A 23,725-nucleotide genomic window follows, 5' to 3' on the forward strand; every position below is an offset into this window, starting at 1 on the left:
TAAAATGTCCACCAAAAGGTCGAAATATTAACTTATCTGACTTGCATCAAAATAAATCTCATGAGGTCCGAATGGTACAGAGTCCGTTTGGTTGTTACTAAATATTTAATGGTTTGCTCCTACTCCATCTGTGTTTCCTTTGCTTTGTAGTAAAAAGTCAAAAGTATTTCTGGGATTTTGAATTGTGTTATTACAAATCGTAAACTTCAGCTTGGTTTGATTTTAAAGTAATTAAGCATCAAAGTATTTGAGGAAGGTATCTAATTTTGAGAAAGTGTCTGTTTTTTGTTTAGGAAACTTATTGTTTTAAATTTTTACTTCCAACAGATACAGTATTCACGTTAATACGATACATAAAATATCTTTGGTTTGAATCGTAAAGTAAATGTACAATATGACTATAGATGTGACCACTTTCTGGTTATTTTATAGAACCAAATTATAATCGTTATTATCGATTGGACCAAATCAAACTGCTCAACAAATTCACAAACTTACCTTACTGATTAAGATAATGTTTTTCTATTATTTAATTTTTCACATTTTTTTTTTTTTTTTTTTTTTTTTTTTTTTTTTTTTTTTTGCTTGTTTGTTTTAGATATTTACATCACTATTACGTACTGAATTGTGTAACCATCTTAGGTTTATTATGGTATTGTATCACATTTAAAAAAAAAATCCTCTAATAATCATATCATTTCATAACAACTTAAACATCTACTCATTGTGTATGAACATTCACCAATAAAGAGCAAAGATCAAACTGTAATAAAATGATCTAACGACAATTAATGTGCAATTAGAATAGACTCTTTTACATTCCCCTTGTCATCCATATACCAGACATATATGATTTGACACCTTGTATGTATAAATTGACCCTGGACTACAATATACAAGATAATGATACCTTAGACGTTTATTGTGTACATGTGTTGGTGTTTCCCCCTTTCTGGTTTGCTCTGTCAAACGAAATAAAATTGACAGGATATTATATGCAAACAAGCTTCCTTTTGATAACATATTAACGAAGGAATAACTGCATTATGGATAATGTAAGTAATTACATCTTGGAAGATTTCATTCAATATTTACTAATTTAACTTTATGGCAGTAGAGTTTTTTTTTAAATAACTGCCTTTTCAGAAAATAATGTTGTTGATATCCGCATCGTGCTTTAAACTATTAACAATTTTACGTATTTCCCTTGTATGAAATGCTTTGCTTATATAATGTTAATCACTATATATATATATATATATATATATATATATATATATATATATATATATAAGGGTCTGAAAAATTCCCAACGATGTTAGAACTGTCAAATTTGCGAAGCAAATTTTTGTCGTTCCCTCCGCGGGACTCGAACTCGTACCGCTTTGACATCTATGGCAACACCGCCTGCACAAAGTCCAGCGTCCTAGACCACTCGGCCAGTCACAGCGGTACGAGTTCGAGTCCCGCGGAGGGAACGACAAAAATTTGCTTCGCAAATTTGACAGTTCTAACATCGTTGGGAATTTTTCAGACCCTTCTATAAGTCTACGTTATCTTCCCTGTATCAATTTGATCCGATGGAGCAGTGTAATTATATATATAAATAATTACTGTTGTCAGACAGGGTTATCCATCGAAACACTGCTTGTTAAAACAATATAAATGAAAATATCAATGAATTACATTTATCTTTACTAATATATGGCTTTAATGTCGAACAAATGCATTGAAAATGCGTGTTTAACAAGAAACGTCGTATTAATCTAAATATGTTTAAGTATGCACTAAAGATAATTTATAATACTAGTTCATGTACATATTAGAGACGATCTAAACCAAATTGGTCGTTTCGCGTCATCTTTCATCATTAATCTCCATTGAAATTAACAACTGAATATCAAGAAACATATAAGCATCTTAAATCATCTCAAATGAGAAGGAAAAAAACGAATCTTAAGTCTACACTTTAATTCTAGATGTTGTGGGAATGTCAATGAAAGATTTTTGATGTATACTATATGAACTTTATTAGGGTTTACTAAATAATCAAGTAAATGAACTTGGGCTATTTTTTTTTAATTATGTTTCATTTCATTGTACCCCAATGTGTAGTCTAATATGATGTTCTTGTCACACATGTTTCACACTGTCAACATTATGACGTTAGCTGTCACAATAGTACAAATTAGCCGACATATTTTGTTGGTTAAGCTATGAATAAGGTAATTTACCATAGACATAGTCATAAAGTTACTCGTGTTGTTTACTCTTACCCAGTGCAGGTCCAGGTGTCAAAAGAATTGGCCTGCAGCAGCGCTAAGCTTGTCGTAAAAGGCGACTAAATAGTGCTCAGAAACCTAGCCGGGGGCTAGGGGCTCTGCCCACAGAGTAACTGGGATGTGTGCCCCAGGTGGTGGAATGGGGTACCCCTGGCGTGTTACATGCTGGGGTTGTCAGGCTATAATACGGAAAACCTGACCGCAAACCATAGTGGTGCACCGTGTTGGGAATAATGCCACGTTCCTCGCACGTTAAAGAACCCTGCTGTGGTATTCGATAGGAGTAGGATTTTTTGCGCTCCGCCACAGGAGGCAAAATTGCCCGACCTTACCAATCCCTTCCTTTTATCTTGTGGCAGTCAAAATTTATCGACCTTATTATTCTTGTGTCCCATCCCTTTTTTCATTTCATTATCATTATTTCATGTTCATTTTATCATCCCTTTCATGTTCATCGCCTGAATATAGCTGAAATATTGCTGCTCGGACGTTAAACCCCAACAATCGATCAATCAATCATTACTTTTTTCTTCTTGGTTATCCCTTTGCTTTACTGTCATTTTCTTTTAAACCATGTTTTAAGTCCCAATAAGCAGTGACATAGATGTTTCCGTTGTTAATATGTTCAGTTTTTTCCTCAAATCTTCAATTTCAAGTTATTTAATTGGTCAAAGTTTAGTTGAGAAATAATTTGAGGAAACTATCAATTTCAGATTTTTTAATGAAACCGGGCCACGATTATTACTCATTTTAATTGTATAAAAATACATAATAAAAATAATAATTTACTTTCAGTTGTATTTGCCAGAAGCGTCAGGCTATTGTCAAAACATATCACACCTACCGCTTTTAGTGCACCAACCATTGGCAACTTCCTCCAAGTTATAGTTGTCATATTATTAACAAGCATCAATTTTCTGCTTCGAAAGTTTTATTATGTGCCCGTGTGCATGTGTTCATGTTCTTCGTATTTATTAAAGTGCATGATCAAATACAAGCAGTCTACATGTAATTTAATATGATTGTTCGTACAATAATCGAATACACATCTGGTGATAGCTTCAAACAAAAATTTAAGAGAAAACTTAAATGCAACGCTTGAAGACAGACAATTGTGTTGTACTTTGAGTAATAATTAGTAACTTATCCATTCAATTTATTCGTTTATATTATATAGTATAATACAATGATATAATTGCCCCTTAGTTGTGCAAGAATAAGCTGTGTGGTTACACATCTACATGTCATTACTGATAAAGAAACACGTTTGTGTACTGGGACATGAAATAGAAAAGCCAGTGTCTGTAAATTATCTCCTGTTTCACTTATGACGGCAGATTTTCTTGGACATCTTTAATGTTATGATAATCTATCTACCACAACCATTTTCTCCGGAACAAACGTTTTGACTGGTTCCTTGTTTAGCAGATCACTATATCCGGTATCATTCTGTGGTGGAATTGAAATAACAGTCAAGCTTTTGTATGAAGTAAACAATCTTATAATAAGTACAAACATTGAAACATTAAATTTATCGACTGTATACCAACAATGCTAATCGGTTGGAAGAATGCAAGCAGCTTTTTCGAGTTGTCACCATAGAAATCAAATTTCATTTGTTTTTATCTTGAAAAATTATTAGGAAAAAATGGATTTCGTATTTAAATGTTGCAAATAATATATTGATCATTTAATCACTTTTCTGACAAACTGATCCCAGTTTTCTTTAATTTTCCGGAAAAACGCTACTAACCACGATTAGTCTCCCTTTATCAAGTTCTTGGATAAATTGTAGCAATTAAAGGGTTCATTGTCTACATTGCGTAAAAGGAAACTACATGCTTTCAGTACAGTATAAAAACAGTTGTAATAGAAATTAATTAAGCTATTTGAAACTATTTTAAAAGTACAGTACAAAAAAACATTAAAGACATGTCAATCAAGATAGTAAGTATAGGAGGTAGAAGTTCACGTTATTACATTAATTAATTGATATGATTCAGTAGTGTTATAAATGAGTATTATGTAAGTTTTAATTAAACGTCACTAAATTATATATGATTTATAGCTTTTTAAGAGAACCCTAGATAATTATCATACCTAACTACTTACAATTTTGATAATTGTGGGGGAAAAAAAGAAGATCAAACCGCTAAACTTCCTGTGTAATTATGTGTACTATATTTTGAATTTAAGATTATTATTTGTTACTTAAACGAAACAAACAAGTTAACCCAATTTTGACTCGGAGAGGGGGACGCAAGTAAACCCAATTTTTACTTTGATGGGAGAGGGATTTGTGAATATCTGACTACTGCCCTGGGGTACAAATCAGCATGATCTAGTGGGATTTTTGGCTAATCCGGATGCCCTACGAAGTCCCAACCCTGAATTACAAGTCGTCAACTCAAATTTTCAGCACTATGACCAAAATACTCCTCTTTATAACGGTACCTTATAGATTAAATTTTTCCCTATATTAGTAAGACAATATACTTACTTCTTTGATGTTCCTGGTGTGATAGTAAATGTCCGCATTACCGGAATTAACACCATAACCTACCGAAAGAAGATGGAAATATACGCTACAACAAAAACAAATCATTATTCTTGGACGAAGGAAGACTTTAATGATTATTTTTGTGAGGCTTTATTTGTTTCTCTTTGTAATAATGAATCACTTTGAAGGGAAATGTCGGGAAAAAGTTTGACACATTGTGACGAAATTTTTATGAAGTGTAATCGAGGGAACCATGCAAAGTTCAAGCGGAAATCAAAAGATTCATTTTATTACAATCAAGGGTTAGGATATATATGCTATTAAAGTTTAAATTGGAAACCATCCATCAGTTCCGTACAAATCAAGGGAACTGGTCTTGGTACGATTTCACGGGTACACAATGTACAGGTGTTGCGCTCAGGGAGGTACACCTGTACGTTACAATATTTGATTGCTTTATTTTTTTTTCTGAATATATTTATTTGTGTGATTATTTTCCAATGAGTTACATCAGTGTTTATCCTGCTTGGGTGTCAACTTTAGTTTCTCTTTGTACAGAATGTCTGAAGGATATATGGGGCCTGGGCTAAGATAAAAAAAAAAGGCAACTAGGATAATTTTTTTTTTCAAATGGAAGTCCATGAGAAAAATTAAAAGGCATGATCTTTTTTTCTGTCCTTATTTTGTATTAAAAACATTTCGGCGCTCTACAACAATTTAAATAAACTGTTATTGTTCGATATTGTCAATATAGTGGTGTGTTTGTTGAATATTATTTTTGTGTTGCTTCCAGATTTTGTATAATAATACGAAATTACAAAATTATAATTTTTGTGTTACCACTACAAAATGCACCAGGCGACAGATGAATGAACACTCAAATAAACTTTTCTGGAGGTCATCACAAAATACCTAACCACTTCAGGGAATAAAAAGTGGTCACATGATTACAACATGTTTGATGACTAAATGTATATAATATTATGAAATAGGGAAGGACCGAGAAATAGGAATATCTGACAAATTAAAGATGTGAAAATTCTTCTTAATATAACATGTGATTATGAATGGTAAAACTGTGAGTAGCTGGATTAATTGTTTTTATTGCATCACATTAAGATAGTAGGGATCTAAGTAAAGATGGATACAAATAAAAATATCTACATGAACTATAAGAAACCTTAATGTTGAACTTTTAACATTAAATTGTATTAAGACAGCAAACCAAGGCTGCGGGGGTATATGCATATAATTGGCATGAATACGTGATGCAATGATGGTAATGCATCTGCACACCAAATATCATTGACTTAGCATATATAATAAGGGGTTCATGTTGATATGAACTTATCAGAAAATTAACTTAACATTAAAATTTAACATCATTTTTTTTAAGTCAACAGAACATGACTGCAGGAGTATACGCGTTGAATTGGCATGAATTTGTGTAGCAATAATTGACATCTTACCTTGATTCGGTGCCGAAAGGTCGTGTTTAAAGACATAAGGAACAGAATTAAGAGTACTTGAAAAGTCAGTTAAAATCTTTCTCTGTGATTCTTCAATGGATTTACTATATTTTGATGGTAAACTCTGCACGATGGATTTGACGTTCGTTTCTGGTTTGATGTTATCAGTATCTAGTTCTCTAGAAAAAAATGAAAAAAAAAAACATTTCCTGCAAACCAAACTAATAAATTATCGAACATTTTTATATTATGGTGCTTTTTCCTCCTCTTTCATGTTTGGTTTATGAAGACATAAATAGAGTGATTTAAATTTGTGACACTCAATAAAGCCTTTGTTGTCAATGAGAAATAATTTTTGATGTATTACGAAGTTTTTTTGTGTAGTTGTGTTAACGTTTTTGTACAACTGATTTTCGATTCCCACCAGCACAATGAATTAATATTAGAGGAGACATTGTCTTAGTCTCTAAACCCATTCATCGATAATACATCCTTTCACTATGCAAGAAAACGTACAATTATTTAGTATTGAAATGTTTTATTCGTGATAGTAAATATTAATAGTCCCAGAAATAAACAAACTTCGGACGTTTAATGAACGTTAATTAATGGTTGTCAAGAAAAAAAAGACATTGTGTGAACCAGCAGCCGTGCGTTCTTATAGCTTGGAATTGAAGGTGTTGATCGGCACATTATTATAAAATATTTAAAGCTATTTTTCCACTTTTTCGTGTAGTTATTTATAACTCACCTTAATATTGTTGTAGGTATCTTTCGGATATCAGCGAAGTCTTGAGTCATTAAACGTTCATTTTCTTCTCCATTTGCGACAGAAGTGACATCGCTCTTTGTGTAATTTAGCAAAACTGTTCAAAAGCATATAGATAATAATTACTCTTAAGGCAAAACCTGTTAAGACGACATATAAACTAACCAATAAACGGTTATCACTGAGATGTGTCTCGCTTGTCACACATAGACACTGTTAATCAAATGTTGATAATAACATTGTTGCAGCTGGTATGTATCATGTATCATGGACTATTTCTCATATCCATAAACCCATTAAAGAGGATGTCTATGTAAAAACCAGGCAGTGAGTTGCACATCACAAATTTTTTTTTCACAAAAATTTCATCCATTTTATAGAGTTAATGCACAAAGTTTAATATTGGTTATTGATAAAGAGAAAAAAAATACATGAAAGTATTGAAATTCATTGAAACGGGAGATAAGGCTTTACTTTTATGCAAAATTTCGTTACTTTGTTGGAGAACTTCAAAATCGCTTTCCGAGCCATCGATTTTCGCATTAAAAAACTTTTTACTATTTGACATAAATATGAAATAAACATCACATTGGAACAAATAATTCATTGGAATAAAATTTATCATGTGCCAACCATATCACAAGAACTGCCTGATTGCCTTTTAACACACCAAAGCGTACATATTCCTAAGGAATAGTCTATAAACGACTTAACGAGATTAATACATGATTGTCTGGTAGTGGATGGAGGGCATCAATAAAACATATCCGTCAAATTATAGATATTTATATCCCCTTTCCGTAACGAGAGTGATTCAAATCGGTTGTCTTCATTTACAACCATTGGTAACAAGCACAACTTTCGGCGTTTCAATGTATAGTAATGCAACTGGATTTCATCTCATGTCATTTGCCGGATCTTACAGAACCTAGTTAAAAAATAAAAATCGCTGCTTCTCCACTCACTGCCTTGATTTTAGAAATAGTTGTCGATAAATACGTCCCAGCGATTACATATTCGGTCGATAACCCATTATACGGAACTTACCATAAAGCCATGCAAAAGCCAAATGGACTGATAATAAGAATTAACATTTAAGCAATACAATTAATAAAAATACAGTAAACAAAATTATGCTGGAAGAAGATACTAACTTAATACCCTGAATCCTACAACCAGACTATAAGTCGTACATTAATTGTTAAAGTATTTCAAAGAAAAACTCTAATGTATCACGAATCCTTAAATGGTTTGTGATATTGGCCCCACATTTTGTCAGAATCCAACAGAAATTGACCAACCTCCTTTGTTAGCGTAATTTGTGTATTTGAATGAAAATGTAAACATACAGCAGTGTCGAAGGAATGGAATTCCGTGAAAAGCAACACAAACAGGATTAAGAGCAAAAAGTACTCACAAAAAAAAAAAAAAAAAAAAAAAAAAACGGATAATGTAAAGCAGTTTTGTAGTAACAGACAATATGTTTAACTGGTTACACATGAATATATGGTTAAGGTGCAACTGTTTTTTTCAATAATAAAATGTCTTTTTTGACTCAGTTTTTAAGCACTTTGTCTTTAAAACTATTTGAATAATCCAGTTGAAACTTAACCAAGAGTCTTCCGCACTAGAGTCTGATGGACGGGTCCCTAGTAGATTATACTGGTTTATATTGTTTAGCATTTTTCGAGTTTGTAATAAAACAGAAAAAATAAAAGCATGAAATGAAAACAGTATACAGATAGCTTCAACTCTTGCAAGGCTGACGATTTGTTCAATCACAGTGGCGTGCCCCTATCCAATATATATATGCAGCCTGTCTCATTCATACATACTTAGTTGTGTTACAGTAACCGGATGTTTCCTTTATTCTAAACTTTCCTTTTATTATAATTTTTTTCGTACCAAATATCACATTTCAAGAAATGTCAGATGTAGGAACGACAATCATGATCTATTTATACTTAGTGTTGTTTTTATTCATTTAATCACAGCAAATCACTTCTCTACTGATAGTCAATATGCAGCTACCTAATGAATATACCTAACAACCCACAACATTAATACCCTTGGGAAAAGATATATAGCTAATGGCACCGATGACACCCTGCTACTAACTTAATTCAATTGCTTTAAAGAAGCAGATTCAACATGAGGAGATCATGCAAACAAACCTGTCCTATTGGTGGGTCCAAAAGGATTCTTCAAGAAACTTTCGTAAACATCCATGTTATATCAGGATTGAAATGTATATTGAAAACTATATACTGAACTGTATTCAAACGACTTAATCGACAACCGGTATGATTAGATAATAAAAAGTAGTCACTCAAACTGGTAACGAGTACCGAATAATAAAACAACGCGTTTTCATAAATGTGAGAAGTTTTTTAGATTGTTTTATGGTATATGAAGCATTTCTTTCCTGGTTCGAAAATATAAAAATACATAAATTTAGTTTTAAAATCATGCTATTTTTATCAAAGATGCTTTAATATCACTCGAATGAATAAAATTCTAACAAAAGTTAGCAGTTATATAATCTTAAGTAGATTTTACAGTCTGTTCAGTAAAATCAAATTTCGTAATTTTTGTATTGATCTTATGTTTGTACTTTGGCAATATCTTTTTGGAATGTAACAATTGAGTAGATTATTTTATTCTGATGTGTGGTCGACACAACCTGTTCCTGCCCTGATAAGCTTGTAAAGCTTTGGATGTAATTACGAAGTTTTATTTAATTTAAAGATGTTTTTTTTATCTGAGTAATAAGTCGATGTCCAGTTATTTTGACCTCCTTAGAGTGGTATCGTGCTCGCCTCGGGTACGGGGGTCATTGGTCCAATACCAATCTCACTACTTCTCCGCCGAGGAGATAGTTGGTCCGAAGTCAGAAAAATGTCTAATTAGAGTGAAATGAATACGTGCGGATTGTTCCCTCTTTAACAGGTCGGGAGTTCTACTGTAGAAGGTCATTGGATATATTTACACGTATATGAGATAACCCGGAATGACTTACCGTTCAAGTTAATGAGATACCTGAATACGTCATTATTGCATGTTTACTATCAGTTGTTCTCACGTGTTTGAAAATAATTTTTAATTGATATCGCCGCCTAACAACTTTCATTATAGTTTTTTCTTCGACCTAGAATATTAAATTTATTACAGGAAGTAGTATTTCCATGAACCGATTGACCGTCAGTACATTATTCAGTTGTTTAAGGTAGATCATACCTTATGCTTTCCATATATTTTCTAAAAGATGACATTGAACAAACATACTGTAAAGTTTTCGAGTAATTAATCTTTCTTGTTCTGAACTGCATAATATAACTGTTACAGTAAACCAAAATCAACCTATCAATCCAGTTGCGTTCCTTATTCTGGGATACATCCATTCAGTGGTTGCGTTCCTTATTCGTGGTTACATCCATTCAGTGGTTGCGTTCCTTATTCTGGGTTACATCCATTCAGTGGTTCATTGTTGGATAGGTTTTAAACAGTTAAATACACAGTCTGTTCTTGACCCGAATTGATATATTCAATGCATATGAGTATATAGAAAATTATCCTGTTAAAATAACTGAAGTGACGTTTTTGACGACAGGACTTTTATTTGGTATTCCCTACAGTCTGACAATATGGATGCCGCAAAAAGTGTTGCAAAATCAACTTTTGATTAGTTCATGAAATATGAAAATAAATGCATTTCTCTTCTGGTTGTAGAATCTTCCTGCAAGAAATTATTTTCAGTGCGATTGTCGCTGATTGTGTTGTAGCGACTTTTGAAGCTACCAAGATATCTTAATACGGAGACAAACGCCAATTTAACAAATAATTGAGTTTGGAATTTTTTTTTACGATAATGATGTTATTTTGGTAATTCACTTTACATAACAAAATATACCCGGATGCATGTTTGGGACTTGAAACAGAATTACATAATATGTACTTTAATATTAGAGGTATCCGTATGATTTTAAGTCGCAGCAGAAACGTCTTATCTTAATTCAATAACAAGAATATAATACTGCGGATTGAAACATCTTCATGTTGGTGTTTTGGATAGTACTCCAAAATCTAGAAATAACGAAGGCCTTTATAAATAACTTCAGGAAAAGTTGATAAAATTTTACACGAACAATGGTACGTATATTGTATATTTTTATTTTGATCATGTTAAACCTACTACCACATACAATGTAAGAACGTAGAATTACTTAAAATCATAAGATGAAAAGAATATATATAGAAAAACAGTCGTAGACCAAAATGAAGTCCTTTATATTCACACCCTTTGTCAGAAATCCTAAATGATGATAATGGAAATATCTTTACGCGTCTTTAATCTTAGTGACATTTCAACAGATTTTGTAAAGACAACTTTTGGTTGATATTTAAGAAAAAATAAATACGGAATTATTTCTTATTTTCTTTCAGTAATCCCTCATACATATGAAAGCCAATACGTGCCACAAGAAAAAATACCATGTAGTGTATTATGTGGCATTCATTTTTAGCTATCATTGAAAAATATGTTATTTCTGTAAAGGTTGTTAGGCTATGTTTACTACTACATGTATTATAGACTTATACTTTCAACCCGTTATATATTTATTCCACATGTGAGGATTTGTCTTGTATACTTTGGTATACTTACAAAATAGTCAAGATAAAAGTTTTTTTTAGAAAATTAGAAAAAAATATAGTGAATGACGAAAGTTAACACAATCAAGGTTATAATGCACATAGCTATTGTCCATATTACAGTATTATTGCCTAAGGTTTTCCATATTGGCTTAGATGTTGGTCCGAGGCTAGTCATATTTGACTGAGGCGTAGCCGAAGTCCAATATTTCTAGCCGAGGACCAATCACTCGGCCATTATGGAAAACCTTCCGCAATTATACCTTTATTGAGTTATTAGTCCAATACGCTAGGCCAATATGGATTTTAACCAGTCCAATATGAAGTATTGGACGGATAAATGCCGTATTGGGCGGCTAAATCCCATATTGGACGGCTTTATCCCGTATTGGCATATTTATGTATTTTTTGTATTGGCAGTTTTTATCATATTTAGGCCAATATTCGAACGTTAGTCAATAATACCTTTTTATGATTGCCTTTGATAATGAGTAAACAAAAAATAAATGCTGGTTGTGTAGCTGTGTCCCATAAGATAGAAGACACACATATTCTTACGGCCAAGGCCACGCTTAACCCTTGCGTACACCGAACGTGAACAACCAAGGACGATGGTCATTGTTTACATTCATATCTATAAAGTTTGACATATTGTATATATTTGACCGGACATGACTCTAAATGGTCATGGTGTTAAAGCAACGTGTCACTCTTTTAACTATTATCTGCAATTTAGATTAATTGATTATTGGGGTTTAACAGATTCCTATATTAATATATGTTGATAAATATGTAATTTCACATTGGCCCTGTTATAGGTTTGAGGTCTGGTTATATTGGTCCCGAGGCATCGCCGACGGCCAATACGGCTGTCGAGGCCAATATGATTGACCGAAAACTATAACAGGGCCAATATGAAATAACATATTTATTGACAATTTTATTAACCAACTCAACTAGATAATTTGTAGAACGGTTGTTTTCGTGTTTTACCAAAAACATGTAGGTTTATTGTGCATTAATCAGTCTTATAAATATCTTTTTTTGTATAAAATGGAAGATCTTTTTGAGTTCATGAAATCCAATTCTAACTCAAAATGGCGGTTCCAAACGACCGGTAGTTATGATGCCGTATTGGCCCTGGTTTGATCCATATTGGCCCCGTATAGATGCCCTTTTGAATTCATATCAATTGGTCAGTTTTTGACATATTTTAACTTATTATTGGGTAGTTGGTTAATAATGGCACATAATATAGCTGTGCCGCAAAATACTACGGAATATTTGATTTACGATGCCAAATGAACATTTTTTTATCTTGAACTTATATTTTGAACAATGATTATCATTTTATAAGTTATATGTTTGTTGTCTTCGATCAACTACGTCATGTCGTGAGTAATGGAGATAACAGGAAATTGGACGGAACAGAAATTCACCTTTATTCACGAATGCATATAGAATAATAGTAAAAACACCTTGTAAACAAAATCGTGACTTGAGGCAGTTGCATTAACTATAGTGTGTGTAATACTATGTTTTGGTTTTGAAGTTACATAATGTACATTTAACGTAACAAGAAGCAATGTTTCAGGTCAATTTGTTTCACCACTTCAAAGTAAAACTTAAGTTAACGATAAAATCTTCGAGATTTTTGTTTTGTTTTGTTTTTTGTTTTTATTTCGTTTTGTCTTGTTTTGTCTTGTTTTCTTGGTATATTACTTCATAAAAATACGATATCCTTTCACTAATAGCAATACTTACTTTGTGGGAAAACGGTAAGTCTTCAGTATCTAAGAACATATTGTCTGCGGCAAGTCTTGTAGCGTTATTGGTTATATTGCGACAATAATCACTGAAAAGGTCATATAAATAACATATACCTAGCGGTGACAACGGTTTTTCGGGGTAACAAACTGCTCTATCACCCCCTAAGCTACATGTTATTTATTTTATTATATTCTATTGTCATTCTTTTTCAAAGTTTCTTTTTATGTTTGTCTTACATCTTAATTTTCAATTAAGTTTGCATTCATTTGAAACTGTAAACTATGTGTCACAGCCCTTTAGGTGATGAACCTTTTTTTCTGCTCACAAACAGAAATATCAACAAGATTTTGTTTTGTTTTGTTGTTGTTGTTGTTGTTGTTTTCGTTTTTTTTTTCAAGTTTTCTTGCATATAGTTATTTAATCCAACTGTTGCTGGAGGTCTTTACTGGGCAGAAATAACAACAACAACAATAAAACGAAAACGAAAATGTTAAGAATTCAGCGTAAACCTATGGAGATTTAACAACAATGACATAAATTCTCATTGGAACACTTTCTTTTCCAGTTCCAACATCAGCAACTAGTTTATTTGACAATACAATTAGAAAAGTTTGGGTACAGATTCGTAGTAGATTTGGCATCATAACTACAAAAATATATACGTCTGATGAATTGTATTTATTGAGCGATGTTATATCAGTTATTGATATGGACTCGGCGGGTGTTTCTAGAAAAGCAGAGGACGCTTACCGTACCGGTGCACCTGGTCCATGCTCCCAGTCTTTAGTGGAGTCCGAGTTGCTCATTTGCTTTTGTTATTTTGTATGTATGATTTTATGTTCTTTGTTGTGTATGTCTGTTTTCCATGTCTGGTCTTTGTCCCTGGATTACATTCTTTTAATTACCGCTGTAACCTTGGTTCCCTTGATTACCCTTTGCGCAAATTGATAACTGACTACAATTGAACTGTTATCTAATATTTACTGGAACTAGTTAAGCTTTTCATGAGAGAGTAATTGACGGAAAAAAATATCACCCTCTGAGACATGTGACATAGCAGAATATTACCCTCGTATTGAACCAATCAAAATTCAGCAAATTGACATGAACTGTAATAAAACAATATAACTGGCATATATTAATAGTTTCCCAGTTCACTCTACACGTTCCGTCCGTGCGAGACCCGACAGGGTAGTCAAGGACGTTAAAACCCCGCTTAGTAGTACTATACACGTTGACGTACTCCCAAATAGTTAGAGTGTGGAGACGCTCTCGTACCCACGTGGGTCTGGGAGTAGCCCTGAGCGTCAACAGAGCAGCCCAGCCGCTAGTAGGACATTCTCTGACTGAGCTTTACGGTCAGGCATCCCGAAGACTGGGCTCTGCTACCACCAACTACGAACAGACTTTAAGGATAGTCAAGACCGTAAAACCCCCCAATCATTAGCGTTTCCCAGTTACTCTTCATTTTAAATGTGCACTAACTTCACTCGTGTTTGCCACGGTAAAATTGTCGATTTATTTTGATAGCGCTGAATACACTTGTGACTGATCAGTGATATATTCTTACGCCTTATTTACTGCGATAAGCAGTGTTACAGACGCAAAATATATACAGAATGATTATCTGCTACGCACAATTAATTCTGATAAATAAAAGTGCCACACAATTACTTTGGAACATACTATACTGTTGATAATTAAAAAATCAGGAAAAAATATTACAACTATTATTTACATGCCAGTATTATTCTAATATACATATTTGACACCAACTTTTATTTTCATTCTAGTTTGTGACTTTATATACCATCTGTACACGGCTAAATAATTTATCAAATGTTAAACTATTTAGGTTCATAAATTCTTAACCACTTCAGTCATATATAATCACAAACTTATGTGTAGATCAGTGTCCTTTTCATTTTTCAATCTCGTCTTTTTCTGTTTTATTTTCTAAAAGCGTAATCAAGGGAACTATGACTTTAGCGGAAATAAAAAAAAATATAATCCAGGGACAAAGACCAGACATGGGAAACAGACAAACACAACAAAGAACATAAAGTAACTAAAATAATACATACAAAGCAACAAAAGTAAATGAGCAACTCGGACTAAACTAAAAACTGGGAGCATGGACAAGGTGCACCGGTAGGATAAGCAAACTGTACCTTGAAATATTCGGAAGCGACATCTGAAAGCTGCGATACCTTGTGTCCAAATGATTTTTTCTTATTTTATTACATGTATTCCAACTGACGCACAGTGCCATTTACGAGATTTGCTCCCGCTATATTTGTTACGTCCAATATTATTGAAATTTCGATACATTCGCCAATGCAATCCTCTCAGGACCAGTTTTAAACATTTTAATTGTAATTATCGTACTTTTTAATGAGTTCATTCATCTACCTTGGTCTACCAAAAGTACAATCTACTTAACCATCTCTTTGTTGAATGCTCTTCGGGTACTATATCCCTATAAGCATAAATTTTTATTACTTTTATTATTATTAGTTTCCCTATTGCGTTATTACAGTGGGTTCCACTTTATCCCATACCTGTCCTGCATAGGATCATTTCCTGTCTTATCCATATAAAAAAGCTATAAATAAAAAATTCCTAATAACTGCATTTATTTTTTTTTTATAATTTAGTGAAAATGTTGATCCTTGCCGTGCAAGCTATATATCTACATAGTAATGCATTAGCAAGTAAAATAGTAGAGTGGCTACATCCCATTAGACTCCTTAGTGTAAACATATTTATTCTAGTATACAAGCATAAGTAAATACAGTACACACATTTTCATACAAAACTAATGGTAGGATTCGGAAAGAAGCTTTATAGCATATACAAAGTTCAGTGTTCTTAATAGTAAACTTGCAAGAAGATGCTTATAAATACAATGCATGTGGAATGATTTTGTTAACTGACTAGTAAGTAAGAGCAATAAATTGAAAAAATGGAATTACAAAATTAGTGAAGAAATGCAGAACTTGGAAGTCAAGCATTTATAAACCTTTTACTTCTGATAATAAAGTTCTGCACTTAAAGAAAAACTTCTACATTTTGTTCAGCATTTAGAACATTTGAGCTATACAACAATACGTTTACTGTAATAGGTACATCAAGTGCCATAGAAAATATTATTTCATTTCGTAATAGAGTATATTTGGGACAAAAGAGCAAAAAATGGGAAGTTGATTCGACATGACCTAAGGTACAATTAGGGGACTTTACAAGGTTACGATTGAACAGACGTTCGTTGAGTGAAGCACTGTTCATTCGCAACCTGACATATATATATGTATATATCCTTGGGAATTTTTCAGACCTTTCTTTTTAGAACTGTCAAATTTATATATATATATATATATATATAAGAGAGATACCAGTGTTTCCCCATATGTTAAACGTATTGATGTTCACGTAATCTAAAGCATGTATCTTATTACTAATAGGTATTTTTTTTCTCTCTATTATTTTTAGATACCTCCTGCATACGCAGATGTCGAGCCACTACCGGCCAATGGGGTAAAAACACCCGAAAATGAAAAACCTACCGATGAGGAATACGATCCGTGGTCCATTAATACAAATAGCGATGACGAAGGGCCAGATTGGAAAGGTACATTATGCACTTTGAATTACCAACGTTCAGCTTTCGTCCCTTTTTTTCAATGATTTTACAAACGTAAGAAAAAAAATTAAAATGTATAAGTGCAATGCTCGGTTGGAGGCTGTGCCTGATTCATATTATTTGTGTTGAAGTTTCAATTTTTATTTACGGCATGTTTACACCTGTACATGGCGACGATATCAGAAACCAAAGAATATTCGTGTAGTATGAAAAGATGAAGTATATTTTTGTATATTCCACAGACATAGGTTGCTGTGAAAGGTTTAAAACAGTCATTTCTATACTTCTGAAGATAGTGTTCATCTTTGGTTTCCTATACCTTTTCATCTGTGCCCTTGGATTCCTCAGCGATGCTTTTAAGCTTATTGGAGGTAGTTATTGGCTGCATATATTACTTTGACTTGGGATAAAAAAAGAACGCCTTTGTGTATCTTGCTTAAACATGCTTAATTTTAATTTTCTATATTAATAAGAATATTAATGCGTGCTTATTGGAAATTATTAAAGTATCCTGAGTTTTTATGTTTCTGTGATTTTAAAAATTCATGCGATTTGGTCAAATGTTTAGAGGCGTAGCTTTGTTCACGTTCTTCGTTGTAGGTAAAACAGCTGGAAAAGCGTTCAGAGAGAACCATATACTGACAAACCCTGTAGCTGGGTTGATGATGGGAGTTCTGGTTACTGTTCTGCTTCAGAGTTCGTCTACAACAACCTCCATCATCATTACTATGGTAGGATCAGGAAGTAAGTTATTTCTATTACACTTTTAGAGATTTAAGAGTTAAAGGGTGTATATATATAACACATTTAAAAAAAAAGATAAAATGCAATTAAACTACCTATTCCAAAACTAGACGACTATCATTTTAAGATGCATGCTGTCTATTGAAGATCATAATAATATAATATTGAAACTTAAATTGCAGAGTCTCTATTAACGCAATCTTCTTTGATCTCTCGAATCTGTGCAATATAATATATACTGAATATTACATGTCAAAATCTGCATCACATGCTATTTCAACCAGAGACTCCTATATCATCCCAAGGGCAATCGGCCCGCAGGTTGATATAGGTCGAGGGTTGATACAGCATCTGATACAGATTTTGACATGTCATGTTCATTATATCATAAAGTTTAATCATACTTAAAGTATGGTCTGTGAAGGTTTGTGATATAAGGTATGCAATATAGATCTAGAGGTGTGATGTAGGGTATGGGATATAGGGTAGACGACATATGGTTTAAACATACACTTTTAATGCATATGCACACATTTTTTTTAAAAATCTAAATATATGACATACGCGAATAAATTAATTTGAGATAAATACTGTTATCTAATTGGTTAAAATAATTTTGTTATATCTCAATGGATAAAAAAATATTGACACGCCCCTATTCAGTTAAATTCAGAGCTACTTTTCTCATGTTTAATGATAAAAATATGTTTTAAAATTAATTTATAAGAATTGGCTATGATACAAATTTTGTCTATTGAAAAATAACATAAATTTTCCATGAGCATATTTTGTTTATTGCACTTCGCGTAATAAACAGTATGCACATGGAAAATTTATGCTATTTGTCAATAGACAATTTTTTTATTATTGCCAATTCTTAAATATTGATGAAATACAATAACTAAATATAAGATTTGTGTATGTTTAAAGCTGTATCAAAACATTTCTAAATCTTTCAGTAATTCCGATTAAAACAGCTGTTCCCATGGTGATGGGTGCTAATATCGGGACCTCTGTTACCAACACTATTGTTTCTCTAACCCAGTCTGGTGATCGCGAGGAGTTCCGAAAGGCGTTTGGTGGCGCTACAGTACACGATATGTTTAACTGGTTGTCAGTAATAATATTGCTACCTATTGAGTCAGCCTGTCATTATCTTTATCACCTTACTGATATAATTGTCAATAGTTTAGAGCTGTCCCAGACTGGTAAAAAGAAAGATCTACTTAAAGCCATCACGAAAGATTTTACAGGCCTTATTGTGAAGGTAATTAACATGTAAACTAGTGTCTATTCAAAAGTATAATGGATTTGTTGGATACTGAACGACATTATTCTGAGCCACATAGATTTTTGACCATTATCAACATGACGGCATTACACTCCATATACATTTTTTTCTATTAATGATACTTTCATCTGCTTACTACGAACGTCTTAGGTTGTTCACTCTTACACGGGTTTTACGAGACTTGAATTGTTTTTCATTTATTATGAACTTAGCATTTTTTACGGTTTTGAAAATGTTCATTTTCTTTTGGTTTAATTATGATTTTGTTCCTGTGCCGTAATTGTCATTGTCTGTCTAGGCTGCGGTTTGAAAAACATTATTACCTTAAGTCAATTATCTTATCACTTTATGTGATTTACGCAAATTCAATTTTGTCTACAGGTTGATAAGAGTGTTATCAAAAACATAGCAATAAACAAAGAAGGAGCCGAGGATGGTTCAGTGTTACATCGATGGTGTAAATTCAGAGAGTTACCTTACAACGGTACTGTCAACCATCGTCAACCTTATAGTGAGTCTGATATATCTTTATATCATGTTTGGCGTGCAGAAAAAAAAAACAAGACTGTTAGAAACGCTGGAATCCTCAGTCAACATTTTTTCTTTTGTTTCAGTTTAGTATAGATCCTTTAAGGTATGGTAAGTTGATGAGCATACTCAGTATATACTTCCGAGGTAGGCCTTTGGTGGAAGTGTATATTGAGGAGCTCTTCGATTATTCTACAGTTGGCACAAAAAAGTATTTTTGTGCATCTGTTGTAATTGCATTTTCTCAGAATGGTACAAATGTGGACTTCAGTTGTTTTTTTTTTCATAGAAGGAATCAATTCATAATACGCACGACAAATCAATTCAAAGTTTTCAACCTTCCGTCATGGTGTTTAATTTTTTATAAGATGAAATTTACGCTTTAAAAATTTCAGATTCCAGCTTGATACAAGAACTTGACAACAGTGGAACAATATATTCATTAGAAAATGTTCCTAACAGAAATTCTTCATTCATTAACTGGCAAACAAACGAGACTCTTATTAGAAAAGTCAACGTAGAAAGATGTGAGTTTGATTTCTGCACTTAGTAATTCAGAGGGTCTAAATTGTTTCAAGGTTTTTGATATTGACTTCAAATCATGGCAGTACTCTATTGTTTTCAGAATAAACCTTAATTAATTCTTATTCATATTGGATTTTCCATTCGTGATGTATTTTACTAAATATTTTTCCTCTAAGATACAACTTTGTCACTGTTAATTATTGCTATCAAGCGTGTACAAAGAATTTCCTACAAGTTTGATTTTTTAAAGCAAAGACAATGTGGTAGATTTTTCAAATCGATGAAATTAAAATGTTCATGAAAATTAAGGTAAAAAAATAAAATTCAAAAGCTACATGAATAAGTGAATTATCTTATCACTTTATGAGCCAAGCAGGTGGAATCGACTTATTTATTTGAACAGATTAATGTGTTTATAATAAATATTATTCTTCTTTGGTCATGCAGTGAAGTAAACATACATATATAATCTTTTTCTACAGGCAATAGTCTCTTCGCTCTGACAGATTTGTCGGATTCGACCGTCGGTATACTACTACTTGTCATCTCTCTCCTCCTTATCGTTGTTTCACTAATATTTATGGTGAAACTGCTAAACTCATTATTGCAAGGATCTGTTGCTAAAGTCGTTAAAAGATTCATCAATTCAGATTTTCCTGGAGTCTTCAGATTTCTCACTGGTTATGTCGCTATACTTGTGGGCGCAGGTAAGAATTTATCAACAAAAAAAACCAAACAAACAAATAAACAAACAAATTGATTACAGCAAGTTTGCCCATGATGTTTGAAGGGATTAGAATCACCTGAGAAGTTTATTTCAATTAAGTAAAATACTTGTGGCAGTTTATCGGTTAGTTGTCATTTAATCAAGATTTAATCAAGGGAATATCAATTCGTCGCTAGAAATCATCATTGTACATGTACGTGCTGCAAAGTTTTAGACTAAAGACAGTTACCTGATCAGAATTGTTTAATAATATATAAATAACATAAAGATAAGAGGGTGATAGAGCAGTTTGTTATCCCGAGAAAATCGTTGTCACCCTGAGGTGTAGCCGAGGGTGACAATGTATTTTCAAGGGGTAAAAAACACTCTCTGTCACCCTCTAAGCTATATATTATTTATTTTATTATACTGAATGTTCCATCGTCATTCTTTTTCAAACTAAGCCATAACAATAGTTTTTTTGTTTGTCTTTGGTCATAATTTTCTTCAACAAAAATTTGTGAATTTAGTTTACTTGTATATAGTTATTTAATCAAAATCTTCAAGTTGGTCTTTACTTTCACCATCTGATACCTGTGATAGAGCAGAATATTACCCTCGTATTGCGGTGATCAGAATTCAGTAAATTGACACGAAGTATAATAAACAGCATTGGTATCGATTTAAGGAGTAACATGGAAAACAGACATACACAACAAAGAACATGAAGTAACTAAAATCATACATACAAAATAACAAAAGCAACTCGGACTCCATTAAAAACTGGGAGCATGGACCAGGTGTACTGGTAGGTTAAGCGTCCACTGCTTTTCTTCTAGAAACACCAGCCGAGTTGCTCATAAAAAGTCAAGTCCGGGGTGGACAAACGAGGAAAGGAGAACTATGACCCGTTGAATAAATCAGTTTTCATGGTGCAGATGGATACACCATAACGATCCACGAGTTCATGATGACGACCATAAAACTTCTGTAGTGATGACTTCAATCTTGTAGCAACATAACCCTGTTCCAGAAGCCTATTTGTTAGAGTTCTAGCGCGATACAAAAAGTCTGCGTAGTTTCGGCAAGCTCTCGCATAACGTATGAGTTGTGACATGAACACTCCGTACGCAGGTGCTGAAGGGATGTTGCCACAGATGAATGGAAAGTTGACAATTCTGAATGAAAAGTCATCACGTTTGTCGTAAAGTTTGGTCAATAGTTTTCCTTTACCATTGATTTCTAAGTGTAGGTCAAGATATGAGGCTGACTTCACAGTGTCTGTAGTATCCTTTATCTCAAGTTCTTTGGGGGAAGATGCGATGTATCAAAATTTAGGATTGTTTAAAGATAATACGTCATCTATATAGCGGAAACTGAGATTAAAGCATATTTTTATTTCGAATACTCTTTGTCTTGTCTTGTGTGGGACGTGCAACCGGGTTGTGGAAACAGACATAAAAAGTACTAAAATACATTAAATGTGGTTTTAACAAATTGTATAAAAAGTAGATACTAAAAATGATCATATCTGATTAAATCCAGAATGTTGTTTTACCGATGATGTTGCTTAATTAATGTCTTAAATCAACACACACTGTAGATCTAACCTGTTCATCTAAAAATATTTACAAGCAAGTTTGTTAAGAACAAAAAATACATATACTTGTTTTAGGTTGTGGATTACTGTACAAGTTTCTCGTTCCGAATTTGAAGATGAATTTAATTCCTATTAAGCTGATATGTTAACTTGTAGGAATGACAATGCTGGTGCAAAGTAGTTCCGTATTTACATCGACACTTACTCCTCTGGTAGGTGTAGGAGTTGTCTCTCTTGACCGGATGTTCCCATTAACACTTGGTGCTAACATTGGGACATGCCTTACAGGAATACTTGCCGCTATTGCCAACCCAGCGAAAGCAATTCCCCTTGCACTGCAGATAGCCCTTTGCCATCTGTTCTTCAACTTATCCGGTACTATACTGTTTTATCCGATTCCTCCGATGCGTAAACTGCCTATAAATCTCGCAAAAGGACTTGGTAATATAACAGCAAAATATCGTTGGTTTTCAATTTTATATTTGATTGTCATGTTCATTATTTTACCGGCTTCTGTTTTTGGACTGTCCCTAGCAGGAACCGTTCCTTTCGCCGTCATTGGTGGTACTGTTTTTCTTTTCTTTGTCACAGTAGTTATAATAAATATAATTCAAAGAAAATGTCCAACTTGTCTTCCAAAGATGCTAAGATCATGGGATTTTCTTCCTTTATGGTGTCACTCTTTAAAACCAATGGACACTGTTATTACTAGGGTTATAAACTTAGTCAGATGTAGGAGGAAAAAAGACGATACTATAGATAAGGGACATGAAAACGCTGTTTTTACATTATCATCATTGTAAAATGATATCAAATTAAAGGACCCTTTCCTTTGCATTATTATTTTCAATGAACAATGTATTAGAATACTCTACATAGTAATGAATCTACACTAAACAGGATACCAATTTTAACAGACATTTCTTTTTTATCTTTGTAAATTTTTTGTATTTTTTTTTCGTACATTGTGTTGGCGTGTAAATGTATTTTGTGAGTTTATTGAGGAAACATAATGTTTCGAGTTCAACACTGTCGCATTTGTAAGTATACTCAGATTTTCATTTTCTATCAGTCACTGATGTGACGTAATGAGTGTTCATTGTATAATGTTAAATTATGTTTTAAAAATATGCCAATAAATGAATAAATTCATAAGAATAACGCTTCGTTTTTGGTCTGTCATTTTCGCGCCTGTTGCTTCCTATGCTGTATTATTAGAATCCAAAAGTACCCAACAGCGTTATAAGA

General features: G+C 33.0%; 2 protein-coding genes across 5 annotated transcripts; one reads left to right on the plus strand and one right to left on the minus strand.

The window, feature by feature from the left end:
• Positions 1-926: 926 nt before the first annotated feature.
• Positions 927-23,638, plus strand: LOC148616160 (sodium-dependent phosphate transport protein 2B-like). Of its 4 annotated transcripts, none has more exons than XM_088582897.1 (9): positions 927-1,055; positions 16,933-17,071; positions 17,326-17,454; positions 17,684-17,827; positions 18,787-19,094; positions 19,500-19,629; positions 20,042-20,173; positions 20,654-20,878; positions 22,634-23,638. In XM_088582897.1, exons 1-9 carry the CDS (start codon positions 1,047-1,049, stop codon positions 23,278-23,280), a joined length of 1,863 nt encoding a protein of 620 aa, XP_088439023.1. In that variant the 5' UTR covers positions 927-1,046; the 3' UTR covers positions 23,281-23,638. The 4 variants fall into 4 exon arrangements, with proteins under 4 accessions (XP_088439023.1, XP_088439022.1, XP_088439025.1 ...); XM_088582896.1 differs by lacking the exon at positions 927-1,055 and adding an exon at positions 5,747-5,860; XM_088582898.1 differs by lacking the exon at positions 927-1,055 and adding an exon at positions 10,950-11,169.
• On the minus strand, positions 3,281-9,315 carry LOC148616161 (uncharacterized). Its single transcript, XM_088582901.1, has 5 exons — positions 9,195-9,315; positions 7,003-7,117; positions 6,252-6,430; positions 4,783-4,841; positions 3,281-3,731 (listed from the first exon to the last, which is right to left on the minus strand). Exons 1-5 carry the CDS (start codon positions 9,247-9,249, stop codon positions 3,642-3,644), a joined length of 498 nt encoding a protein of 165 aa, XP_088439027.1. The 5' UTR covers positions 9,250-9,315; the 3' UTR covers positions 3,281-3,641.
• Positions 23,639-23,725: the final 87 nt, after the last annotated feature.

This window comes from Perna viridis, chromosome 5 (assembly GCF_037379345.1).
Source record: "Perna viridis isolate PV_CMFRI_1.1 ecotype Kerala chromosome 5, ASM3737934v1, whole genome shotgun sequence".
Classification (NCBI taxonomy): Eukaryota; Metazoa; Mollusca; class Bivalvia; order Mytilida; family Mytilidae; genus Perna; species Perna viridis.